Here is a 22,203-nt window from a genome sequence, read left to right as displayed (position 1 = left end):
GTCCATTTCAAAGTGTTAGCAAATAGCAATCCAAGTTTCCAGCTACTACCACGGATCTTTCTTAGGAATTATCAAAGATGATCACAAATAAAGGCCTCATCATCGGTCAGTCCAAAATCATTCAGGGAGTATGTGGTTCTCAGCTGGCCTGCTTCCATTTAGGGTCGGTACCTGCTGCAACTCAGTTCCTTGCCCTGCAGGCATGGTGTGTTCTATGGTCACCTGTATTCCGACCTCAGCTGTACGCTAATCTTTGGACTTAGCAGTACCCACAAGTTGGAAGCCACCATTGCTCTACCAGTCGTCTGAAAGCTTCAGCTAGGGATAACGGAATACTACCGCGGTTGTATTTAGTTGGTTTTCAGGATGTGGCCAGGATTAAGTGGGCCGTGATGGGGCTGTGGTGGGGTGCTTTCTTATTGTGTCGCATTTGCCAAGAATGTTTTCATTGTTGGAGGAGGAGGAGGGGGGGTGTTTTTGAGGCAGTACGTGTCCTGTCCCCGTGTACGTGGTTATATGCACCTTACCAGTAATCACGTTGGTGGGATAGTGGTCGCGACTGTGCACCTATTAGCGCGGTTTTATTTAGTTGGTTTTCAGAATGTGGCCAGGATGAAATGTGGAGTGTGGATATAGTAGCGCAGTTTTATTTAGTTGGTTTTCGGAATGTGGCCAGGATTAAGTTGGCCGTGGTGGGGGGCTTTCTTATTGTGTCGTTTAAGGTGAAATTCTTGGACTGCTGCCAGACGGACCACTGCGAAAGCATTTGCCAAGAATGTTTTCATTGTTGGAGGAGGAGGAGGGGGATGTTTTTGAGGCAGTACGTGTCCTGTCCACGTGTCCGTGGTTATATGCACCTTCCCAGTAACAGCGTCGCTGAAAAGTTGTCGCGCCTGGGGACCTAGTAGCGCGGCCTCGTCACCATCATGTCTTTGGGAAGCCTCCATTTTCACAACCCTGTAACATAGCAGTAGCAGCAGTATAGGCAGAGCTGAGAATTATTAACATTTCAGTGGTAAGAGTATGGACAGACCCCTGTAACATTTCATTGGCAGCAGTAGGGACAGACCCCCCCTAACATTTCATTTGCAGCAGTATACACAGACCCCAGTAACATTTCAGTAGTATAAGTATAGACAGACCCCAGTAACATTTCAGTAGTATAAGTATAGACAGACCCCAATAACAGTTCAGTAGTATAAGTCTAGACAGACCCCAGTAACATTTCAGTAGTATAAGTCTAGACAGACCCCAGTAACATTTCAGTTCCAGCAGTGTAGACAGACCCCCGTAACATTTCAGTAGTATAAGTATAGTCAGACCCCAGCAAAAGTTCAGTAGTATAAGTCTAGACAGACCCCAGTAACATTTCAGTTGTATAAGTATAGACAGACCCCAGTAACATTTCAGTTGTATAAGTATAGACAGACCCCAGTAACATTTCAGTTGTATCAGTTGTGACATGCCCCAGTCACATTTCAGTTCCAGCAGTGCAAACAGACCCCAGTAACATTTCAGTAGTATCAGTAGGAACAGGCCCCAGTAACATTTCAGTAGCAACAGTATAGACAGACCCCAGTAACATTTCATTTACAGCAGTATTGACAGACCCCAGTAACATTTCAGTAGTATCAGTTGCAACATGCCCCAGGTCACATTTCAGTTCCAGCAGTACAGACAGACCCAAGTAACATTTCAGTAGTAGTAACAGTATAGACCCACCCCTTTAACATTTCCGTTACAGCAGTGTAGGCTGACCCCATAACATTTCATTTGCAGCAGTATTGACAGAGTGCAGTAACTTTTCAGTTGTAGTAACCGTATAGAAAGACCCCAGTAACATTTACGTAGAAGCAGTATGGGCAAGGCAGCAGATTCACATTTCCCTTGCAGCAGTGTAGGGAGAGTACAGCATTTGTAACATTTCAGTAGTAGCAGTATAGACAGGCCCTAGTAACATTCACGTAGAAGCAGTATGGGCAAAGCAGCAGATAGACATTTCCCTGGCAGCAGTGTAGGGAGAGTACAGCATTTGTAATATTTCAGTAGTAGCAGTATAGACAGGCCCCAGTAAAATTTACGTAGAAGCAGTATGGGCAAAGCGGCAGATTCACAATTCCCTTGCAGCAGTGTAGGGAGAGCATAGTATTTGTGACATTTCAGTAGTAGCAGTATAGTCAGACCCCAGTAACATTTACGTAGAAGCAGAATAGCCAAAGCAGCAGATTCACAATTCCCTTGCAGCAGTGTAGGGAGAGTACAGCATTTGTAACATTTATCTAGTAGCAGTATAGTCAGACCCCTGTAACATTACGTAGAAGCAGTATGGGCAAAGCAGCAGATTCACATTTCCCTTGCAGCAGTGTAGGGAGAGCACAGCATTTGTAACATTTCAGTAGTAGCAGTTGTAGGGGTGTGCTGGCCTGTAGGGGGCAACAGACAATCAGTCTGATGCCTGAAGCAAGAAGGAAAAAACCCACAGGTGTGGTCAGTGCTATAAAAAGGGTTGTTCCTACTGCAGTAAGAGACAGTGTCTGGCTGAGAGCCAGAGAGAGTGCCGGGCTGCCAGGCTCAGGGTGGCTAAATTTACTACGTGGACCCTTAAGCTAGAGATATTAAAATATAACTTTTATTCAACAATAACTAAAAAGAAAAACGGGGAAGAGCAAACACACATATATCAAATCCGATAAAAACCGGTAGGTTAGAATCTATGCCACTGTCTGTAGACAAATAAGGACCAATCAGGCTAAGTGAAGTTGTTACTCAGCTATTGCATATTATCGGTCTTGAAAAACAATTACATAATGAAACCTCATTGAGATATTGAGAGGCGTCCTCATTGTATATATATTGAAAGACTTGCTGTACAAGTCACGGCACAGTTGGATGAATATAGTAGCGTCCTGGGGTCCATGGCAACGAACGAAACAAGGTACTCCTTCTAAGTAACCACGATTGGCCCATTCATGAGACACTCCCATACAAGGTGGAGCTGTATGACTCCTATTTAAGGGTCTGGGATCTGTGAATTCAGTATGCTGTCAGTCCACCACCAGGACTGACATGCCGCCGTATTTTTCATTTTTTTCATTTATTTGATTTCAGTTTTGTCTTCTAAAAGCTCTGGCTTAGGGACTACTCTATTGAGGGATTAGTATAGGTCTTAGATATTCCATCTAATTATTTTTTTGAGCCAATATCTCATATCAACTGAGAGCTTTTAGATAGCTATCTTAGTATATTATGACCTGACGGCAAAAAACTTTCTGTGTACCGTGGAACACCATCCCGGTCAAACTCGATTCGAAAGAGTAGATTTGTTCTTAAAGCTTACCCTATTGCTAATTATTGCCATTGTAGGAACTAGGCCATTATAGACCAGTCAGGCGACATCTACCATCGGGTAACAACCACAAAATTATTAGGATGGTTGTAGTCGCCCGAACAAACAGATCTATATTATTTGACTCCTCTGTATCCAATGCTCATCTATTTTGACAACTCTGGATACCTTGAGGTTTCATTATGTACCATCTCTTAGCCACTGTCCAGTATATCACTGGATTTAGCGTATCGAAACCCCTGAAGAACCCACTGTGTGGGGGAAACGCGTAGGGTTACGCTTGAAACATTCAGTTGTTTTGTACGGATCATTTCTTTATCAGAATGACGCGTGCGCTATAAATTTGGACTATTGAGTCATTGTTTTTCAAGACCGATAATATGCAATAGCTGAGTAACAACTTCACTCAGCCTGATTGGTCCTTATTTGTCCACAGACAGTGGCATAGATTCTAACCTACCGTTTATCGGATTTGATATATGTGTGTTTGTTCTTCCCCGTTTTTCTTTTTAGTTATTGTCGAATAAAAGTTAAATTTTAATATCTCTAGCTTAAGGGTCCACGTAGTAAATTTTCCCAAATATATAGTTGGACTGAAACTGCCCCTGTAAAACTAGGCCCAGTGTGGCAGCTCAGTGGAGCTGGGGCTGCCAGGCCCAGTGTGTGGACAAAGAAGGCCAGAGGTGCACAGGGAGACGCCCCTCACCTCCACACCTAGGAAAGGTGTGTGCCTGGGAGATACAGGCTGCAAGTATTCTGTGCCTCCCTGGGTGAGCAGAGAGGCGCTGTGGATGAAGCGCTGAAAGGTTTCAGCAAGACCCCTGGAGTACGCCTGCCCTTGGACTAAGGGGTCTGAAGGCATAAGGACCAGCTGTGCTCTGGACATTCACAGGTCTGTTCAACCCTATGGACTTATACTGTATCCTCAGCTGAGGATTTACCTGCTTACCTTACGGACTGTGGAGGGTTAAAGCTATCAGAGACTTTTGAGTTGCTATCATTAATTATTATTGATCTGGAGATTGTCGTTTGTGTTGGTTAAAGTTGTGTGAATAAAGTGCAAGTAAAGAAGGAAGTGACCGTTTGGCGTGATATGTAACCCCCGTGTTGTCACACAGTATAGACAGGCCCCAGTAACATTAACGTAGAAGCAGTATGGGCAAAGCAGTAGATAAACATTTCCCTGGCAGCAGTGCAGGGAGAGCATAGTATTGGTAGCATTTCAGTAGTAGCAGTATAGACAGACCCCCGTAACATTTACGTAGAAGCAGTATGGGCAGAGCCCAGTATTAGTAAAATTACAGTAGTAACAGTATACACCAACCAAGGTAACATTTCAGGAGCAAAAGTATCTGCAGACCGAAGTTACATTTCTGTTGCGGAAGTATAGTCAGACCCCTCTAGCATTACTGTGGCAGAAGTATAGGTAGGCAGAATAGAGTAACATTTCTGTAGCAAAAGTGTAGTCCAACCCCAGACACAGTGGTGTACCATGAGTGCAGGCGAAGCCCATAAAAATTACTTGGATTACATTGTAGGCGAGGGCTTCAAAAATTGGTGTACCGACAGTACAAATGTACCCCCAAAAAATTGCCCATGCCCAACCCAGAGGGCAGGTGAAAGCCATTAATCGCTTAGCTTACTGTGGCTTAATTTGTAACTAGGCCTGGAGGCAGCCCAGTCAAAATAAAAATTGGTTCAGGTGGAAGTGTCAATGCTTTAATGAGAATTGAAACAGATAAATATTATTTTGAAAAGTTATATGAGCCTTTTGGCCCACAGAAAAATTGCCCGTTCGGGGTTATTACGTGAGGTTTCAGGAGGAGGAGCCGGAGGAGGAGGAGGAATATCATACACAGATTGACAAAGGTCTTTAGGTACCGCTGCTGTCCGCTGGTGGAGAAGAGAAGTCTGGGGAAATCCAGGCTTTGTTCATCTTTATGAGTGTAAGCCTGTCGGCGCTGTCAGTTGACAGGCGGGTACGCTTGTCCGTGATGATTCCCCCAGCTGTACTAAACACCCTCTATGACAAGACGCTAGCCGCAGGGCAAGCCAGCACCTCCAGGGCATACAGCGCGAGGTCGGGCCACGTGTCCAGCTTTGACACCCAGTAGTTGTACAGTGCAGAGGCGTCACGGAGGACGGTGGTACGATTGGCTGCGTACTCCCTCACCATCTTCTTACAGTGCTCCCTCCGACTCAGCTTGGACTGGGGAGGTGTGACACAGTCTTGCTGGGGAGCCATAAAGCTGGCAAAGGCCTTGGAGAGTGTTCCCCTGCTGCGCTGAACATGCTGCCTGATCTCCACGCCTCCCCTTCTTCTTGGCCCTCGGAACTGTGCCTTCTGCCACTAGCGCTGTCGGATGGGAAGTTTACCATCAGTTTGTCCACCAGGGCCCTGTGGTATTGCATCACTCTCAAACCCCTTTCCTCTTCGGGAATGAGAGTGGAAAGGTTCTCCTTATACCGTGGGTCAAGCAGTGTGTACACCCAGTAATCCGTAGTGGCCAGAATGTGTCTAACGCGAGGGTCACAAGAAAGGCATGTTAACATAAAGTCAGCCATGTGTGCCAGGGTTCCTGTATGCAACATATGGCTGTCCTCACTAGGAAGATCACTTTGAAGATCCTCCTCCTCCTCCTCCTCCTCAGGCCATACACGCGGAATGGATGAGAGGCAAGCAGCATGGGTACCCTCTGCAGTGGGCCCAGCTGTCTCTTGCTCCTCAGGCTCCTCCCCCTCCTCCTCCTCCATGCGCTGAGATATAGACATGAGGGTGCTCTGACAATCCAGTGACATACTGTCTTCCCCCGCCTCCTATGCTTTGCAGGGAACTTCTCAACAGGCATAGCAGAGGAATGGTGACACTAATGATTGCAGTATCGCCGCTCACCATCAGGGTAGACTCCTCAAACTTTCCAAGGACCTGGCAGATGTCTGCCATCCAGGCCCACTCCTCTGTAAAGAATTGAGGAGGCTGACTCCCACTACGCCGCCCATGTTGGAGTTGGTATTCCACAATAGCTCTACGCTGCTCATACAGCCGGGACAACATGTGAAGCGTAGAGTTCCACCATGTGGGCACGTCGCAAAGCAGTCGGTGCACTGGCAAATTAAACCGATGTTGCAGGGTCCGTGTTGGACTTGCGGAAATGTGCACTGACCCGGCGCACCTTTCCGAGGAGGTCTGACAAGTGTGGGTAGCCTTTCAGAAACCGCTGAACCACCAAATTAAAGACGTGGGCCAGGCATGGCACGTGTGTGAGGCTGCCGAGCTGCAGAGCCGCCACCAGGTTACGGCCATTGTCACACACGACCATGCCCGGTCGGAGGCTCAGTGGCGAAAGCTAGCGGTTGGTCTGCTCTGTCAGACAGTGCAACAGTTCGTGGGCCGTGGGCCTCTTCTCTCCTAAGCTGAGTAGTTTTAGCACGGCTTGCTGCCGCTTGCCCACCGCACGACACCGACTGCTGGCGACGTGCTGCTACTGACACATCTTGATTGCGAGGTAGAGGTTGCGTTGGAGGAGGAGCAGGAGGAAGTTTTAGTGGAGGGGGCATACACCGCCACAAATACCAGCACCGATCTGGGGCCCGCAATTCTGAGGGTGGGTAGGACATGAGCGGTCCCAGGCTCTGACTCGGTCCCAGCCTCCACTAAATTCACCCAATGTGCCGTCAGGGAGATATAGTGTCCCTGCCCGCCTGTGCTTGTCCACGTGTCCGTTGTTAAGTGGACCTTGCCAGTAACCGAATTGGTTAGGGCGCGTACAATGTTGCGTGAGACGTGGTCGTGCAGGGCTGGGACGGCACACCGTAAAAAATAGTGGCACCGCCATCATGTTTTTGAAAGCCTCAGTCTCCACAAGCCTGTAATGGAGCATCTCCAGGCTGATCAATTTGGCTATGTGGACATTTAAAGCTTGGATGCTGCATTGAGAGACATTGCTGGATGGGGCTGAGGACAGCGGAGGTGAGGGTGTGGGTCCAGGCCAGGAGACGGTCGTGCCTGTGTCGTGAGAGGTGGGTTGGATCTCAGTGGCAGCTTGGGGCCCAGGGGGAGAGGCAGTGGCACAAGCCGGAGGCAATGAACGGCCTTCGTCCCACCTTGTGGGGTGCTTGGCCATCATATGTCTGCGCATGCTGGTGGTGGTGAGGCTGGTGGTGGTGGCTCCCCGGCTGATCTTGGCGCGACAAAGGTTGCACACCACTATTCGCCGGTCGTCAGCGGTTTCAGTGAAAAACTGCCACACCTTAGAGCACCTTGGCGCGAGGGGGTGCTTTGGGAAACAGCTGGTGGATTATTTGCTCTGGCCCTGCCTCTACCCCTGGCCACTCCACTGCCTCTTCCAACCTGTCCTGCGGCTGCAATATCCTCCTTCTTTGAAGACCTGTCCTCAGTTGGCTTATCACACCAGGTGGAGTCAGTCACCTCATCGTCCAGCGGCTCTTCCTCCGAATCCTCTGTGCGCTCCTCCCCCGGACTTACTGCCCTTACTACTACCTCACTGATAGACAACTGTGTCTCATGGTCATCGTCCTCCTCATCCACTGAAAGCTCTTGAGGCAGTTGCCGGAAGTCCCCAACCTCATCCCCCGGACCCCGGGAACTTTCCAAAGGTTGAACATCGGTCACGACAAACTCCTCTGGTGGGAGAGGAACCATTGTTGCCCAATCTGGGCAGGGGCCCGAGAACAGTTCCTGGGAGTCTGCCTGCTCATCACAATGTGTCATTATCATGGAGTGAGGAGGCTGGGGGGAAGGAGGAGCAGCAGCCAGAGGATTCAGAGTTGCAGCAGTGGACGGCGTAGAAGACTGGGTGGTCGATAGATTGCTGGATGCACTTTCTGCCATCCACGACAGGACCTGCTCACACTGCTCGGTTTTTAATAAAGGTCTATGACGTGGACCCAAAAATTGTGATATGAAGCTGGGGACCCCAGAAACTGTCCTCTCTCCTAATCCCGCAGCAGCCGGCTGTGATTCGCCTGGACCATGAACTCGGCCTATACCCACACCCTCACTTGCAACTCCGCGTCCTCGCCAGCGTCCACGTCCTCTACCCCTACCCTTCAGCATGGTGGATTAAGAATCGAGCAGACACTAAGCGGTGTAAAACATTTTTTGAATTATTGCCGCGCAGTTGGTGCCTGCCAACGGTTATACAACGCAAAAAGAAGCCTGAGCTAAATTATAAGGAAGGATGCAAGCAGAACTAGCTGTGCACTATGCAGTTGAGATTCACCTCAAGTCCCACAGGCCACGCAGTAATGTGTACTGGGTTACAAGCAGACGCAAAAAAGGATTCCTTTTTTAAAATTAGTTTTTCTCCAATGCAATTCAGGCAATGGAGCGTGTATTGGACTCTCCCTCTATGGCTGTCTGGCACCGTACACTGCGCCGGCAGCTGTCTGGTAACACAGAGCGGAGAAAAATATTAGTGCTTTTTAAACCTGCACTTGGAGGCAGAGAGCGCTTTCGTAACGCTAACTGCACCCAGCAAAAAATTACACTGAAGGCTGAACTGAGGCCTTGCAGTGCAATGCTGAGGTACTACAACTCCCAGCAACCACGGAGTTAAATGCACAGGTAGACAGGATTCCACACTACCACTGTCCCTGCCCCACCAATACTTCCCCTATACTACTTAGTACAGACTGCAGCCTGAGAACGCTATAGCTGTAATTGGGCTGCACGCCCGATATACCAAAAACAAAAGGCAAAACTGCTCCCAGCACCCACAACAGTAGTGCACTAGGTGAGCTGTGGCCCTAAGAAGGACCGTTGGGGTTCTTGTAGACGCTAACACTCTCCCTAAACCAGCAACAGCAGCAGCAGCACTCTCCCTAATCTCTGCCAGCGTGTGTCTGAGGCGAGCCGCGGGCGGGGCTGATTTAAATACTCGGGGGTCACTTGATCTCGCCAGCCACTCACTGCAGGGGGGTGGGATAGGGCTGGAACATCACAGGAGGTAGTTGTAATGCCTTCCCTGTGTTTCTCTTGGCCAGAAAATGGCGCAAATCTTTCAGGGAAGGAAATGGAATTTACCCGAGTACCGCGTGGTGCTCGTCTCGAGTAACTAGCATCTCGAACACCCTAATACTCGAACGAGCATCAAGCTCGGACCAGTGTGCTCGCTCATCTCTACTAGTAATACATACAAATTATAAGCCAGAACGACGGGACATTAACAGACTTATGGCAGTAAAGGAATGCTAAGTTAGTGCTGCGCATGCGCTGGCACCTCATATGTGAGAGCGCACACCGTGACTCCTGATGGGAGGGCTGTGGCGCATATGCTGGGACGCAGAGATGATGCTGAGTAAGTGCTGTGCATAAGTGGGGGGGTCTGACCACAATCATTGTCCTCAGCTGGTTACATCCTGAGTGTCCAATCAGGACTTTGGTACATGATGGGCATTTCTAATGTGGTGTGGTGATTGGGTCGATGTCATCCATAGTTTGTATTTAGTCTCTCATGTATTATGTGCATGTCATTGACTTGATAAAGTCAGCAGGTAGCGGTCAAAACGTTCGCGGGTGTATGGATTGAAAGAAAGAGATATGTCCTGGTAAAAAAAATGCATTGAGGACTTCTGTTTGCACCCCGTATGCTGCTCCATCTTGCCAGGTTGGCCTGGTTTTATTTGGATGAAGAGTCCACATCTTGCTGGGAGCGTGCCTTTCAGCCCTAAGTGAGTTTCCCTCCCATCACTGAAGTTGGGGAAGATTGGAGGGCTGCTGTCCAACTACTACTGTTTGCTGTCAATTGCGTCTGGGGAGGAGGGAGGTTTGGTGGGTTACAGCAGGTCGGATCTGTTATTCCTGGGTCATGTTGTATCCAGTCCAGTGTGTGATGTGTGGAGAGAAAAGGCACGTCTCTTACCTGAACATAGCACTCCAGTCAGATATGCAGAAGGTGACATTATATCATCATTTATAAAATATTCACACTGCATCAAGGATGACTCTCCTCCTGTACATAGTAGATCCAAGCTCCTCCTGTAATCATCCACAAATATATTCCCTCTGGTCACACGATGTTGTAGATTTGCAGTGTTACATCCCAGCTCTCTGCAAACTATATTAGCAATGCTTTCTCTGTTCTTTATGTAATAATCCACTCCCATCCATTCTTCTTTATATCTCACTTCCACTAATCCTTCACATTCAGTGTTTCCTCCATAAAGTCTCACTGGAGCTGTGAAAATAAACATAAAATAATATAAAAATCCCTGAATATAAGGAAATACTAGTATAACAGCGCTTGTCTCACCATGACGTCCCCTCTCCATATGCCTATTAATCACAATGCACATCTTAGAGGGGTGACTTGCGCTCGGGGTCCCTCTCTGTGAGCCAGAATGAGGAGGGGCAGCTGGTGGATCTGGTAGATTCTGCATCACATGGGTGTCAATTCACCAGAATCCCCAGATGTGGCTCCCAGAGATCCCAGCTGATGGTCATGGACTAGAGAAGCCGGAGCCAACTTCTTATAACAGCAGTCTTCATGAGAGAATCCCTAAGAGCAGCGACCAATAGTAATATCTCTTACTACACCCCACATCCCAGAAATATCATCTACACCATCAAGTCACAAGTGTTTATGTATATTTGTGTAGACAGAGAGTGTATACAGGAGGTCTGAAACTATCTACATACTGCAACATGGAAAATATCTGCAGAAAAGCTTTATTACTAGATTAAAGGTGTATTTAGACAGGTGATATTCCCGTGTGACTTCAATATGGATGGAACTTGCAGGGGAAAAGAACCCCAATATTTTCAATGGGTTAATTTATATGAGCACTTTTGTTCTTGTACCGACAGTGCGAGAACAACAAACTGCAGCATATCTTTCTTTTGGGTGATTCTGCTGTGCGAATCGCCCATCCTTTCCTATGGGGGTGTGAAAAAAAGTGCTTTGCACATATGCCATAGAATAACATGCATTGTTTTCATGCACTTTGAAAAGCGCTTACTGCAGGGATGTGAATCACGTGTTTGTGGCACAGAAGTCTGAAGATTGCAGGTCTACAAGTGCGATATTGGTCTAACTTTCCCAGACCAGTACCACACCTGCCTGTGGAAATACACCATTAAGGCTCTTTCCCACAAGCGTATGCACAAAAGCTCTTGCAGTACCGCAATGTTTTCGTGCCGTGAAGGAGCCTTTTTTGGGTGCAAATCTGCACAGTTTGCTGCACTTTTTGTGCCGACGGAGACCTTTCACATCAGCACAGGACACACCCGCGCCATAATTACAAAAAGGCTGCGCAGCCTAATTAGTTAGGTGTGTTTGTTTTATCCCAACATTGTGCAGCGTAATACACAGCAGGTCTTAGTAAATACGCCGTATTTTGGAAGATGGTCGGTAACAGCAATGATAGCTAAATGATGTGGAATACACCAATATACACTTTCTACATCACATGTTAACCACATATACCGATCCTTCCATGACAAATCTCCAAAGTGTTTTTCCACATCTTTACTATCTTTACTATTTGACAAATATCCAGGATTGCGCTGAACCCAGCAAATCCAGTGAGAAGCTACAAGAGTTTATAGTAGTGGGTGGAGAGTATTCATTAAAACATCAGTTTTTTGCCTTTGATGGTAATTTTTACCTACAGATAACGAGAGCCCCATGGGGTGGAGATTCTCCCCGATGCTAGCTAATCTGATGGGGGATTGGTCGGAGGAACAATAGATTTGCTCAAACTTTAACCCATATAAAAGCTCAGATAGTGTGGTATGCCAGAGCCAATATCATTATATGTGGGATCGCACTGAGGCGGCCACACAGGATTTAGTATTTCATCTTAATGATAATCCATATCACTTGAAGTTCACCAGCTTGATCTCACTCTCTGGCCTGGGTCAGATGAGCGTGGTTTACTCGCTGCTACAGCAATAGGAACCAATTGGTTCCCATGGAAGCGCTGACACAGACGCTCTTTCGAAGCACAGAATCTGCGCTTTTAAAAAAGAAAGGACAGCCAGTGCAAACTCACAGGTCAGCTCCATGGTGCACCGAGGTGCAGCTTGCTTTCCATAGGCTCCTATGGGAGCCGTGTAAGCTCACTGCCTGCGGCACGGATCGTGTGAACGGGCTGCTCAACGGAGCTAGAAGCAGTCCATTCATGTGATCTGTTCAAGGAAGACAGCAGTATGGTTTACTCATTGCTTTGCAGTGAGTAAACCACGCTCGTCTGGGTGGTAATAAATGGTTTGTACTCTGATTGGGCCCCCATCAGTAGTGGGGGCCACAGGGTTCAGTATTGGGCCGCATTCTGTTCAATATATTTATCAACCAGCTCATAGAGGGGCTGCACAGTAAAATATCAATATTTACAGATGATACAAAATTATACGATATAATCAATGCAACAGAGGACAATGTGCAGCTACAAACGGAGCGAAATAAGCCGGGGGCTTGGGGAAGGGGGGGGGGGGAATGGTGAATGAAGGTCAATGTTGAAAAATGTAAGGTTTTGCACATGGGCAGAAGAAACAGTCACCAATATACACTAAATGGGGTACTGCTAGGGAAAAGACCTGGGGGTACTAGTGGATTATAGACTAAACTGGAGTAGCCAATGCCAGTCAGCTGCTGCAAAAACTAATAAACTCTTGGGGTGCATTAAAAGAGGTATAGGGGGGAGGGACGAGAACATTATCCCCCCACTATATAAGGCACTTGTCAGGCCTCACATGGAATACTGCACACAGTTCTGGTCACCGGGGCTCAGGAAAGATGTTATGGTATTGGAGGGGGTTCAAAGAAGGCAACTAAACTAATACATGGAATGAAGGGACTGGAATACCCAGAGAGGCACCAAAACTGGGATTATTCACCCCGGAAAAAAGACAGCTAAGGGGCGACCAAATAACTATGTATAAATACATGAGGGGACGATACAAGGATCTCTCCCGCGATCTGTTTACACCCAGGACTGCGACGGTAACAAGAGGGCATCCGCTATATCTAGAAGAAAGCAGGTTTCATCACCAACATAGAAAGGGGTTCTTTACTGTAAGAGCAGTGAGGCTGTGGAACTCTCTGCCTGAGGAAGTGGTGATGGCAGAATCCATAGAGGAGTTTAAAGGGGGACTTGATGTCTTTCTGGAGAAGAAGGATATTATCTATATATATAAAATTGAATGTATGTCTGTATGCGTGTCTGTGTGTCTGTCTGTCTGTTTGTCCTTTATGCGCTACTACACCATTCATCCGATCGTCATAAAACTTTGGGAAGTTGTTGAGTACACTCCTGGGAAGATTATAGGCATAGTACAAATATTCTATGATAAATGGTGCGCGTGCGAGCGTCGTCGACAGTTACGACCCCCCCACGTAGATCGTTCGATTTCCATCATTGCCACCAATTCTCTCACTTCCCAATGTCATAGAAACTTGAAATTTGGCACGAGCATTGATTATGTCACAAATAGGAAAAGGTAATGGGTCCCAACTCAATTATTCGATTCTAAGCGCAAAAGAATTAGCGTCCAAATTTTACGTACGGAATCTAATTTTCTCGCTTTCCAATGTCATAGAAACTCGAAATTTGGCACGAGCATTGATTATGTCATAAATAGGAAAAGCTAATGGGTCCCAAATCGATTATTCAATTCTAGGCGCAAAAGAATTGGCGTCCAAATTTTACGTACGGAATCTAATTTTCTCACTTCCCAATGTCATAGAACCATGAAATTTGGCACGAGCATTGATTGTCATAAATTGGAAAAGTTCAAGAGTCCCAACTCGATTATTCAATTCTAAGCACCAAAGAATTAGCGTCCAAATTTTACATACAGAATCTAATTCTCTCACTTCCTGATGTCATCTATATATATAAAAATGAATGTATGTCTGTCTGTCTGTCCTTTATGCATTACTACACTAGATATATAAAAACGATGTATGTATGTCTGTCTGTCTGTCTGTCTTCGCAGCAACGCGCGGCGGGTAAGCTAGTTTATATATATAAAATTGAATGTATGCGTGTCTGTCTGTCTGCGTGTCTGTTTGTCCTTTATGCGCTACTACACCATTCATCCGATCGCCATGAAACTCTGGGAAGTTGTTGAGTACACTCCTGGGAAGATTATAGACATAGTACATTTATGCTACGATAAATGGCGCGCGTGCGAGCGTCGTCGACAGTTATGACCCCCCCCCCCCACGTAGATCGTTTGATTTCCATCACTGCCACTAATTCTCTCACTTTGCGATGTCGTAGAAACATGAAATTTGGCACGAGCATTGATTATGTCATAAATAGGAAAAGTTAATGGGTCCCAACTCGATTATTCAATTCTAAGCGCCAAAGAATTAGTGTCCGAATTTTACGTACGGAATCTAATTCTCTCGCTTCCCAATGTAATAGAAACGTGAAATTTGGCACAAGCATTGATTATGTCACAAATAGAAAAAGCTAATGGGTCCCAAATCGATTATTCAATTCTAGGCGCAAAAGAATTGGCGTCCAAATTTTACGTACGGAATCTAATTTTCTCACTTCCCAATGTCATAGAAACTTGAAACTTGGCACGAGCATTGATTATGTCATAAATAGAAAAAGCTAATGGGTCCCAACTCAATTATTCAATTCTAAGCACCAAAGAATTAGCGTCCAAATTTTACGTACGGAATCTAATTTTCTCACATTGAAACTTGAAATTTGACACGGGCATTGAATATGTCATAAATAGGAAACGCTAATGGGTCCCAACTCGATTATTCAATTCTATGCGCCAAAGAATTAGCGTCCAAATTTTACGGACGGAATCTACTTTTCTCACATAGAAACTTGAAATTTGGCACGGGCATTGAATATGTCATAAATAGGAAAAGCTAATGGGTCCCAACTCCATTATTCAATTCTATGCGCAAAAGAATTAGCATCCAAATTTTGCGTACGGAATGTAATTTTCTCACATAGAAACTTGAAATTTGGCACGGGCATTGAATATGTCATAAATAGGAAACGCTAATGGGTCCTAACTATATTATTCAATTCTATGCGCAAAAGAATTAGCGTACAAATTTTACATACAGAATCTAATTCGCTCACTTCCTGATATATATAAATGAATGTATGTCTGTCTGTCTGTCCTTTATGCATTACTACACCATTCATCCAATTGCCATGAGACTTTGGGAAGTTGCTGAGTACACTCCTGGGAAGATTACTGGCATAGTACATCTATCCTACGATAGGTGGCGCCCCTGTGAGCGTCGTCGACAGTTATGCCCCCCAGACAAAGATCGTTTAATTTCCATCTCAAGCACAAAAGCAAAAGGCATTACGAGCAACGGGATGAGTGTTCAACCAGAAAATGATGCATCCGCCGAACGTATCACAAGACAATTGCTGGATATTGAGAATACTGAGGTAACATGAAAGCTGTGCTGTGATTGGTTGCTATTTCTTATACTGCTGAGGTAACATGAAAGCTGTGCTGTGATTGGTTGTTATATATTATACTGAGGTAACATGAAAGCTGTGCTGTGATTGGTGGCTATATATAATACCGCAGAGGTAACATGAAAGCTGCACTGTGATTGGTTGCTATATATAATACCGCAGAGGTAACATGAAAGCTGCGCTGTGATTGGTTGCTATTTTTTATATTGCTGAGGCAGAATAAAAGTTGCGCTGTGATTGGTTGTTATTTCTCTTACTGCTGAGGTAACATGAAAGCTGCGCTGTGATTGGTTGTTATATTTTATATTGTTAAGGTAACATGAAAGCTGTGCTGTGATTGGTTGTTATATATTATACCACTGAGGTAACATGAAAGCTGCGCTGTGATTGGTTGTTATCTAGATATATAAAAACAAATGAATGTATGTCTGTCTGTCTTCGCAGCAACGCGCTACGGATAAGTTAGTAGGATATAAATCTTAGCCTAATTGTCAATCCTGGTATATAGGCAGGTAGGAACTATTAGGGGTTGATCCAGGGAACAGTCTGATTGCCATTAGGGAGTCGGGAAGAAATGTTTCCCCCAAAAGGGATAATTGGCTTCTTCTCTTGGGGTTTTTTGCCTTCCTCTGGATCAACAGCACAGGAGGATAACAGGCTGGACTAGATGGACATTGTCCTCAATCGGCCTTACAAACTATGCTACTATGTTACTATGTAAGGCCTCTATGTGAATAAAAACACTTTTAAAATGGAAACTTCCTTTTCTTTTTTAGTAAAGGTAATGACGGTAATACCATTTTACAAGCCAAAAGTTGGCAACTATCTCATACTGTTAGGGCCTCCTTCACACGGGCGACACGGCATCGCAGCTAGAAAATAGCAGCAATATTGCGTCACTGGTCTGTGTCACATCACTGCGATTTCTTGCGCTGATACCATGTTTTTGTAACGCTACAAAGTTGCGTGACTTTGTAGCACCACATTCTAAGATTTTCAGGTGGAAAGGGGGACTTGAAATATAAGCCCTATCCTGAAAATATGCCATAGCTGCAGGAAAAAAAGTATACATCACCTTAGAAGCTCTGTCCTGGGTTCCGCCACAGCTTATTCTCGGTCCCCGGCACTCTTCTTCTTCATTTCTTCTGGACAGAGATTGAAAAATCCCCGCCTCTTAAAAATGGTGGCATTGATTGGCTGATGCTTAGCCAATCACAGCCAGTGCTTCCAGGAGGCAGGGATTTTTCAACCACCGGCCAAAAAAGATGTAGAGAAACAGTAGCCGGGACTGAGAAGAAGCTATAGTAGCATCGAACATCATTTCTACGGTGATGTATGTGGTTTTTTTTATTTCTTCCTGCAGCCAGGGCTTAGTTTAGGCTTTGACAGTATGATTTCCTACTGTTAAAATTGTATTGCACCGTACAAAACTCGTGTTTTTGTGCGATGCAACAGGGAGCAAGGCTCAATATGGAAACATGGGGCTACAAATCTCATGAGTTACAGGCATATCATCGGACCCGCAAGGTTTTTGTGTCGGGTTGTTGTATGCTACAAGTAGTATACGTTCATACCTTATGTCAAGCCGCCCACTTTTGGAAAGTGACAGGTGCCACGCCCCATTCCCAGGATCTTTGACCCTCCACCCCTTCGTCGCAGCAGCTGGCCGTCTGTGACGTGTATCAGGGGCCCCCGCCCGTATTCTAAGCCTGTGACACATCAGGAGACACACTTTAGAATACAGTGTGTCTCCTGATAATCAAGGGGGCGTATTATATTTATAGTTTGACTACACGTCCCCCATTCATATTCTAAGCCTGTGACGCATCACGAGACACACTTTAGAATACAGTGTGTGTCATGATAATCATGGGCATTATTATATGTATAGTTTTGACTTGCTTGTTATATACCAAGCAAGTTGGATTATGAGTATAATGGGTTAATATATAGAATGCATTTCAACCCACTAACAGATTTTTTCAGTACCTCACCCCGTCAGCCTAGTCAGCTGTCATCTACCATGCAAATCATCCCCTATGAATGGCTTATTATATGTACCATTCAAGTAATCCGCAACGAATGGGGATAATGTTATGTGTAGCCTGATAGGTTAACCTGCTGTTACATATCAATCAAGTAAATAAGGAAGTTAATATATTGAAAGAAAAACAGACTAATGTATAGTTTTATAAAAGCTTTATTGAGAGCGCCGAATATATAAACGGTGCGCTGTAAGAAAGAAAAAAATACAGAATATAGTTATTACATAAAGGAATGCATAAGAATGATTACATAGATGTGTATAACACTGTATAATGTTAAAAGAAATATAGTTACATTTTTGCAATCCTTTACAAAGCTAGCCACGACATGGGGAGCATTGGTGTCGTTCGCTTTTTTGGCAGCAGGCTCCCCTGGGTTATTCCGTGTGGAGATGGGGAGAAAGTCAGGATTTTGTTTTTGGGGGTACCAGTCGCAAAGCCGGGAGCTGAGCTTGTTTTCAAATCCTGGTGAATTTCTCTAGTAGTGTGGCTCCCAATGACCGTAGAAGGCATATTAACTTCGGCCAACGCTCGCATAAAAATGTCCCAGCCCAGAGGGTGATTTTTCTTGGTAGCGCTATGGCTCTGCATAGCATGGCGGATCAAGTCCAAAATGTTTGACCCATTAACATGCTCACCTTTATAAACAAACTCGTCGCGCAAATTCCACAATGTAATATCAGCATTCTGCGACAGTCTGTTTAGCAAAAGCTCAGCATTTTTTTTGAAGCGCGGATTGACATGGCTCACAATTTCATGAACAGTATTTCTATTTTCAGGAGATGTATTTGACACTTGCTGATGATCAGCGCCACCCGAGGTTACGAGGTTTGAAGTTGTTAGCTCTTTCGCGTCCTGTTTAGCGTGTACCAAGTATCTTTGTAAAACATCTGTGTATTTTTTAATTTTCACATCATCAGGAATGTCACTACGTTGTAAAATCGAGCTAATTTCATCATCAAGGCGATGGATAGTCGTCTGTCGTATGCTCAGAGTCATTGTAGCGGGTTGTCTTATTTTGTTAAGTTCGTGTTTAGGGACCAAGTACATTTTCTCTGCATGCTCCATTATCGATTGGCAAGCAGACTCGTAATTATTGGGATTGCAAAACCCAAGAGCGATCCTATAAAACCGCCGGCCTGATTCACTATACGCTTCTTTTTCTTAACGGCCAGTGTTTTATCACCCAGGCGCCTTATAGCACTTCGCCATTTTTTTAGTATCTTTTTCTGACGTGGTTTCAGAGGTATCCGACCTTTTAAAATATTTAATGCAATCTCAGCTATGGCTGTAATCAGATCGCTGCTCGCGTCGCGTAAAATAGATTTTCTTACGGACGGTTTCGCTTTCACAAGGCTTTTTAAGAGAGCCCAATTACGACGTATTTTCTCAGACATCCTGTCGGACCAATGCACTCAGAATAAAATAAGTCGCGAAAAAGACAAACTCACTTTTTAGAAGCATTTTTCTTGGGGATGTACACAGCTGGTAAAGCAGGAGGAAACAAACCCGTTCTCAAACGGTGCTCCTCGGGTGTGTTGGCTCTTAAGTCAACTAGCAGATATCCGTAAGAAGCACTCGTGGCATCCTCAAAAGCTTCTAAGAAGAAGCGCGTCTGACCCGGATACATCTGTCTAGCCAGCGTGACAATTTGAAGCCGATCACGACGATTTTTAAACAGTACAATATAATTACTGTTCAGGCTGATAGTGCGGCTTTTTTTACCTTGACAAAATATGTTCTGTACAAGGTACAAAATGCTCAGATTTCTGTGGTGTACATACTTGGTAAACACTTTCTCTATTTCGTTGTTCTCGTTGGCACTCTCCATGGGATCATCAACAACGGTCAAATTTACCTTATCAGGCGGGAATAAGTCATCATCTAAAAAAGTCTGAGGTAGTCCTTCTATAAATCTAATGTTGGAAAAAGAGGCGGAAAGTTCATCATAAAGCGGCTGCCAACACGAATGAAAAAACACAATGTTGGTGGGGATATGAGATATATGCGTTACAGAGTTATATAACAGTTGCTTAACAAAGTAACTTTTCCCAGAGTTAGACGGACCGGCTAAAATACAAGAGAAGGGGTGTTGCAATCGTGTGTCCATCATACAACCGTTAACACTGTGATGTTATAGTGTGAATTCGTCTAATAGTCGTCTCCTCACACGATCTTGCGGATTGCGTGGCGTTAATGCTGCGGCGATCCGGTAGTACGTATTCCTTACAGGGCCTAGTTAGGAGAAGAAGCAGTTATCCCCGACATATAATTACGCCAACACGCCACAAAATCAAACAATATTACGGGTTTGTATGTCTGGATGTATTTGCTTACTTTATGATCTAATAACCGTAAGGGAGAGTGGTAAAATCATCTAGTAGATACCTCTTTGTATAAACACACCTCTGTGTTTTTTGTAGCGGCCTTGTTTCGATATCCCAATACTTTTTATCTCTCACGAAGCCTGGCTGCTCTACGGTGATGGTCTTTTGTGTTTCAGGGTCGCTGTTACGTTGATAATCCAGAAACAGATCTTTCAGACTGTCAAAATTTACGACCTGAGTGGCTGACGTATTTAAAGTTATACTTTTAACACTGTTTTACCAGTGTTCAACTTGTACCCGTAGGTTTTGGGACCAGCAGATACAAACTCTGTTATGTGTGTATCATCGGGGATCTCGCTGGTCAATTCCCCCAGATAGTCGCCTAACGGTGGGTTCCAATCGCCTTCACGGTGTACAAACATGACAGAGTCTGTGTCATGATAAAGGCACCGTTCCTGCAGTCTATCCAGAAGAGAGTAGAGCTCTAGGCGTGCATAGGCTGTTGTAAAACAAGCTATAAAGATGTTTGTGTTTTTGTTGACCGTGTGGTGCTCTTTGGCGTATTTCCACGTGACAGTGGCTGTTTCGTCATCAATGAAATTTAGACCTGAAATTTCGTACTGTGGTAGAAACACATACTCAAAGAGTTCATCAGGGTCAGTCACGATGTTGGTACATGGAAGGTTTGATTTCTGCGCAAACTTTCCCCACAAGGAGTTTAAGAAAAGCTTGGAGATTTGGCGTTTAGCAGGGTTTACGCCTATTTACTCCTTACGCAATTGAACACCTTCTTTTTGAAGAAAGGAGTCAATATACTCATTTTTCTTATCGTCCGTGCACCAACTAGGGAAACCTGAAACCTCTTGCTTATCCCTAAGATGCAACTCGATGTAAGATGCGAATAGATTATCCGATGTTTCTGGAAAGTGCCATATTTCGTAGGTGTGTGCTATCCTGTAGCCTTTCTCTACAGCCATCTTGAGTTCTATCGTACACCAAGTGCCAACGATAGACCTCTCTTCATCGGTATGACTACAGGGATCGCTCAGTGAATTTAAAGCGCAAGTGTAACACAGCGGAAACATCAACTTATGATTCATTTTCACCGGTAGCACCGGGAAAAATAAATCGCGAGGCGGGTACACTTTAACTTTTGCGATACCAAAGTAATTTTTGATGTAAGTAAAATGTTCATAAATAATCGTCGGGTGACCTATAGGGTAAGTCTTTGTTTTGTTGACGAAAGGATATAGACTAGTGAAATCATAATAATTTATCGTCTCGCCATCGGCCAAGCTGTGATATAGCTTTATCGCGTTAATTCGATCGCCGTAAAGAGCGTCACGCGGCTCTAGCGGTACTGGGAACTGCATTTTAAGAAGAAAAGCCTGAAGGTCTGAATTGGTCTCAACCATTTCACGCCATTCATGCTCCCATAAGACGCGTAAAGTGTACCCCTGCTGTTGTAAATAGCGCATTTTAGCTAAAGATGCCTGGTATAGTTGACTGTACGTCGTTTTTGTGACGTTATTTTGCGCGTTTGCGTTAAAACACACGCCACACCCATGAAAAAAACAGCCGTTAAACTCGAAAGCGATATGGCGCCCGTCAACATACGCGTAACCATCTAAATAATAGTTGCCGACCTTTTTTTCGGCGCCTCTCAGCGCGTGCTGTATGACTATGTTTTCACTGTGAGACATGTACATCAACCACTGAATAGCTGGCGTTGAGTACCTTTTTTTGGCCTTATGATAATTATCAGAGGGCACAACAGCTATAGTGTCTTTAGGTAAGAACTTAAACCTGTATATAGCCATACAGACAGACGCGAGAGTGATGTGCTGGAACGGGTCAACGCAATAAGTCACAGTAACGTTTTTCCTTTTTTCTGTACAATACCTTCTTACCTTTTTCTTGGCCATGTCCATTACCCGGTCTCTATAACGCTGACAGGATTTCCGCAATACTTCAACATCCTGCTTACAATACGCCTTCAATTCTGCATTAAAATCAAAAGTACAATCCTTTTGCGATTCATACCACTCCA

At 45.0% G+C, this 22,203-nt stretch overlaps 1 protein-coding gene across 1 annotated transcript in view; it reads right to left on the bottom strand.

Annotated features, from left to right (window-relative positions):
- Positions 1–22,203, bottom strand: part of LOC136601560 (scavenger receptor cysteine-rich type 1 protein M130-like) — a gene marked incomplete at its 3' end in the record, with an annotated part of 285,923 nt that overhangs the window by 138,569 nt on the left and 125,151 nt on the right. Inside the window, exon 4 of the mRNA XM_066588833.1 lies at positions 10,231–10,545. Within this exon, the coding sequence (XP_066444930.1) occupies positions 10,231–10,545 (315 nt within the window). The remainder of the gene's footprint in view (positions 1–10,230; positions 10,546–22,203) is intronic.

This window comes from Eleutherodactylus coqui, unplaced genomic scaffold, assembly GCF_035609145.1.
Source record: "Eleutherodactylus coqui strain aEleCoq1 unplaced genomic scaffold, aEleCoq1.hap1 HAP1_SCAFFOLD_168, whole genome shotgun sequence".
In the NCBI taxonomy this organism is placed as follows: domain Eukaryota; kingdom Metazoa; phylum Chordata; class Amphibia; order Anura; family Eleutherodactylidae; genus Eleutherodactylus; species Eleutherodactylus coqui.
The sequence above is the reverse complement of the archived record's forward strand: the minus strand, read 5'-3'. Positions and strand labels throughout refer to the sequence as shown.